The sequence below is a fragment of the Gymnodraco acuticeps genome, unplaced genomic scaffold, assembly GCF_902827175.1.
Source record: "Gymnodraco acuticeps unplaced genomic scaffold, fGymAcu1.1, whole genome shotgun sequence".
NCBI classification, from domain to species: domain Eukaryota; kingdom Metazoa; phylum Chordata; class Actinopteri; order Perciformes; family Bathydraconidae; genus Gymnodraco; species Gymnodraco acuticeps.
In genome coordinates, this window is record NW_022990513.1 from 2,067,023 (window position 1) to 2,072,448 (window position 5,426).

Here is a 5,426-nt window from a genome sequence, read left to right on the forward strand (position 1 = left end):
TCAATACCAACCATCCGGGAGCAGGCCAGTGAGGACACATCCAATTTTGAAGCTGTAAGTTTTTATTTAGCGGTGTTTTTCCTGATAAAGCTATCTCTAGCTTGTAGTATGTAGCATGTAGCATGTAGCTTCGCCGTATCAATGTCGCCTCAAACCCAAATAGTAATCGGTTAGGTGTTTATATGTTTTTATAACATTTTATATTGTACGCTCCGCAGTCTTTGCTTTGTCTTTTATTTTAATTATCAGGCATTTGCTAACATATTCAGACATACTGCCGTAATGGCGATCTGTGTGAAGGCTGTAAAGCCACGCCCTAGCCGATAACACAAGTATTTATTCTCCTATTTATTAGTATTTTGTATCCTCTAAAATCATATTGAGTAAGTTCTAATAACAAACGTAATCTTCTGTAGGTAAGTGCCGTTTTTTGCAGCGTTATATGTAAAAGCTTTTGTGATTGTAGTCTGTAAGAACGATCAGATCTGTAAGCTAAGCTACGCTACGCTAATGAGACATGCTGTTTTTTCCAGCGTTATATGTAAAAGCTTTTGTATGTTTACTTGTTTACGCACATGAATATAAATGGGGATGTGTTAGGATACAACACTGTGTGTATGTATGCAGACCCGGCGTCATGGGCGGGCCCCATGGGGCCGGGCCCGCCCATCCAGGATTTGGGCCCGCTGTTTTAATCAGGGCTGAATACAACATTTTAATTGTTTTATTATTATGTTCAGTGGCGGCGCCAAGGTATACTGGGGTAGGCTACAGCCATACCAAGAAATGGCTTAGCCCCACCATGAAAAATGATTTTAAAGTAAGCTAAATAAAGTCCACCAACTCGCGCGGAGTAAATTGCACAGACAGCAGTAAATACCGAAGACTAGAAACGGTTTGAAAACTTTTGTCACGTAGTGATCGTCTTCTCAATAGAACATCTTTGATAATGTCTTCTGGCCAATCAGAATCACGATAACGGCGTGGTGTTGTTGCAGGAAGTCCCGATGGAGAATACTTTTGCTGTAGTACATCTCTATCAGTGACGTGCGGTGACGTTCATGGCTGGTGAGGCACTGACTCTTTCAGAGTCAGATTTACAAATATTATATTTTGACCTTAATCGAAATGTTCGGTTATTTTCAAAAGCTTTTTTAGTCTGATGCTTCGATTCATTTTAAACAGACTGTTCAACAAAAGGATACCCCAAATCTAAATATTGGATTGTTCTTTCTTAGTAAGATCCCATGTTCATTTTACAATTGTGGTCTTACCTTGACTTGAAGATGAAGTCCATGATATCCTTCTGGACAACAATCTCCATTACATTTTTGTAAAAGTCCTCCTTATCTCCCTCTAGTTTCAAAACAAAAGTCTAGTTTGTTGTTACCGTCTCTGCGTAGAATAACAGTAGCAACAAGAACATGTGGGCTCACGTGCGCCCCCTTCAGTGCGGCAGAGGTTATGGCTGCCTCTCCAGGTGCTTTTTTCATTGCCGTTGTATGGTGAGACCAGCGAGCCTAAATATCATATATACGTGAAATAAGTTATTTAGAGACTATGGATGGCGAGGATAAATGTAATAAAGGGATCTACAAACATTACATAGGTGACATACAGTGAGATGGTAACAGGCATGCGCTTAGGGCCCGCTTTCCAGCCAGTTTCTGTGGGGTGACGCATTCTGAGGTGACCTGACCCCACAGTAACTGGCTTGAGCGCGCTCACAAAATAAGTGCCCGCGCTACATTAGTGCCCGCACTCCAGCAATTTACTGTGGGCTTAGGTGAGCCAGAGCTCGTCCCTGCCTCACTCCTCTTCGCTCCCATAGTTGTAGCGGAGCTCGGCCAATTTGCTGATTTTCACTATAAAAAGCGATTGTAATCATACAGAAATCACAACACAGATCAGTGGAGACATTTTATTATTATTACTATTTCGGTTTTCTTTAGTTGTTTTTCCGTTACATTGGAGTATGACAGGTGAGGCTCTGCCTCCCCTGACTGCACGTCGCTGATCTCTATATACATCGATACAACATTACGTGTTGATAGGAATCAACACGTAATGAAATAAGACCCCACGGTTTGATGATTGATAGGTGTGTCGGTTGTCTTTCATTTTGACACACAGAACAATGGGGGCTATCCACCCTTATCCACAATGTAAAGTCATTCACACAGCCTCTTCTCTCTGTGAGGAGCAGCAGGTTCAGCTTTCAGAACAAAGTAACAGAAAACTAAAATGGCATTCATTTTTTAAATATGTCGTGTAGTAATAGATTTATTTATTTTTCTTCTCAAGAGAGTACCAGAATGTGTATTTTATGTTAGTATTTCCTGGGGGAGAATCCCCCCCAGACCCCCCTGCAGGGGTTGGGTTTTCAGCATGTCAACTCTTTCACCTGTGGGGAAATAGCAGGATTGGCTCCAGGTCGCCCTTTTTATTTACGACAACACAAATGTGCCTTTTTATTTCATACAGTTCAATTTGGATTGAGACAGGGAAATAATCTAAACCTCACGCTTGGCGTTTCACTGTCAAGGGGAGCGTGTATGTAATTACATTGCAAATACTGATTTGAGCCCCACCACTGTATGGGTTAGCCCTACCATAGATTACCCAACAAAAACACTCTGGAGCCGCCACTGATTATGTTTATTGTTGTTATTTGTAGGGCTTTGTCCTAATATTTATTTTTGTTTTAAACTATGTTGAAAGATTAGTTTAATATAATTTTTTTTATTATGCTATGAAATTCTGAATGAAATTCTGAATGAAAGGCTGCGCGCGAGACTGGTTTTTCGCTGGGTTGAGTCGTGTGGGTTTTTGAGTGAGATGCGGCACAGCAGCCTGTCAGTTTACGCTTGCTAGGTTAGTTTGGCTATTATCATTTATATTTATCTGCAACAATGGATATCAGGAAGTGGTTCACACTTATACACTTGAAAGGAATATGGCAACTCAGCGCCAGATGCAGGCATATTAGAAGACATCAGTTACCAACGAGCTAGCAAGCCAGCCAGGGACAAGGGAGGCTGGCAATCAATTATATTTTGAAGAGAAATTGACTCTCAAGCCGGCTCTCACAAACTCCTGCTCTGTGCGCAAGCAGACCGCTGCACATGCTCTCTGCCTCGCTCAATCTCTCTCTCTCTCCCTTTCTCTCAATCGCTCACCTCTCCACCCTGTGTGTGCTCAAGTTTGCCTGCATGCTTGCCCAAGTTGGCACAGCGTTACAAATGTGCCACAAAACCAACCAATGGATGTAGTCTATAATAAGACCGTCAACAGCCTTATGGCAACCTAACCCCCCCCCCCCCCTTGACAAATCTCGAGATTTCCCGGGAAATGTGAATTTCGGGGTGGGCCCGCCCTGGTAAATCAAATGCCCGCCCAGAGACGTAGGTCTGCCGCCGGGTCTGTATGTATGTGAGGGGGGACACACACCATGAGTAAAACAGAACTAAAGCCCCGTTGGTATGTTGTTGTTGACGAGGCCTTACCTAGCAACAGGCTAATTAGTGGCTAGCACTCATTACAGTCAGTCTACTGAGCTCAGCCCCTCTCCAACACATCATCTGTATTGAGTCAGAAACACAGCATGCACGTTACGGTTCAAAACTAACTCAGATTGGAAAAGGCTAAGCAAAGAGCTTTGCTAAATAGAGAGTTTTAGCCCCCATCTTTTGGGATTTCAGACGATATTTATCCAAATAGTATTTTCTCATCCTGAATACTAAATTGAGATGATTTTGTTTTCTTCTTTACAGGCCAGCACCTCACATGCTACCAGCAGATTACCTGTGATGACAGATTCTGCATGTCAGACTGACCCACCCAAGTACCGTACTGTTCGTACACAGCTATCCTCGAGGACTCTTGGTTCACATCGAAGTACAGGTTAGAAGCACGTTTTTCAAATGTTCTTTGGATACATCTTGACATTCTGATGTTGTAGCCTTTAATTTGTGTGCTTCTAATTGTTGTAAAATATGTTTGTTTTATCTTTTGTTTTGTTTTTAATGTCAAATACAATTATGTTACAGCTGTCCAGGCTAAAATTCCCTGCAGAAGCGTTGGTGTCGAAACACTTCCGTTGGAAGTGCCAGTGCCCTTTTTAACATCCACCCCCTTAAAGAGACCACCAAAGAGGCCCCGTGTGGATCTTGAAGAGGAATACGAAGATCCATTTGAGGGAAGCTCTTCTTTGGTGATTTCCGAAGGCCAGGATGCAACTTATGATCCAGCAGAATCCATAACAAATGCTACAGAAACAACAGCCATGTCGTAAGTTACTGAAATGTCACTATGTGTGAGTTTGTCTATGTATTGTATTTTTTGCTGTATATAATTCAAACATTGATAATAGGGAAACACCAAAGATCTCTAAAGCAACAATCTGTGTGATGGATATTAACTTCTATTTTTTTGTTTTAGTGGTCAAGAACAAAACCCCCCCCAGACGATCAACACATACATCGTGTATGAGACCTGCCTCATGGAGCTTTTTGAATCATGTCCTGTGTGCAAGCGTGTGTGTAATGTACAAACCAGAAGGATCGGTACATTCATATCAGTGCAGCAGCTGTGCCCCCATTGTCAGTTTACAAGAAACTGGAATAGCCAGCCTGTTCTTGGGAGTACTCCAGTTGGAAACCTGCAGCTATCAGTTGCAACATATGTCAACAGAGCATCTTTCTACAAACTTTCAAAGGTAAATTAACTGCAGAAGATTGTATTGCCAATGTTTGAAAATGCAAATGTTGTTGTTAAATACGATAGGACAAGGTAACAATAACAAGAGTGAGAAAATGATGACATAAAATAATGACATGTTCAGCTCTTTCCCTGTTTAAAAAAGGGCAGCTCATTTGCACTTTCCAGGTTCTCCTCATCGACTCGTCAACAAATCTACAGGTGATCTTTGAGATTAAAATGTGTTCTTGCGGTTTTCTTTCAACCATTAGGTCTTCAAACAATGAATATGCAGCTATGCAAATACAACACCTTCCGAAGGCATGCCAGGATGTTCATTGAGCCAGCGATTGTTTCTTACTGGCAAAAATCACAGGAAGGCATGCTACAGAGGCTCCATGCAGAGGAGAAAGTGATAGTTGGTGGTGATATGAGGGCTGACTCTCCAGGTATGTATTTTTTATATAATTCACATTTTACATTTCAGAAAGGGGTTTCACTATGTGTGATTTGTTCAATTAATGGTTCCTGAAAAACATATGCTAAACACTACAAGCAAAAATACAAATTCACCATCCGCAGAGAAAAGTAATTACTGTAAAACATATTTTCACAGGCCACTATGCAAAGTTCTGAAGCTACACTATGATGGACCTGAAGAACAACAAAGTCGTTGACCTCCAGTTGGTTCAGGTAAGTGGGGTGAAATGAAATATCAATGTTTTTTT

General features: G+C 41.6%; 1 protein-coding gene across 1 annotated transcript; it reads left to right on the top strand.

Moving 5' to 3' along the window:
- On the top strand, positions 1–5,089 carry LOC117553273. The gene is made up of 5 exons (XM_034227146.1): positions 1–54; positions 3,774–3,903; positions 4,050–4,290; positions 4,441–4,717; positions 4,971–5,089. Exons 2-5 carry the CDS (start codon positions 3,810–3,812, stop codon positions 4,983–4,985), a joined length of 627 nt encoding a protein of 208 aa, XP_034083037.1. The 5' UTR covers positions 1–54; positions 3,774–3,809; the 3' UTR covers positions 4,986–5,089.
- Positions 5,090–5,426: the final 337 nt, after the last annotated feature.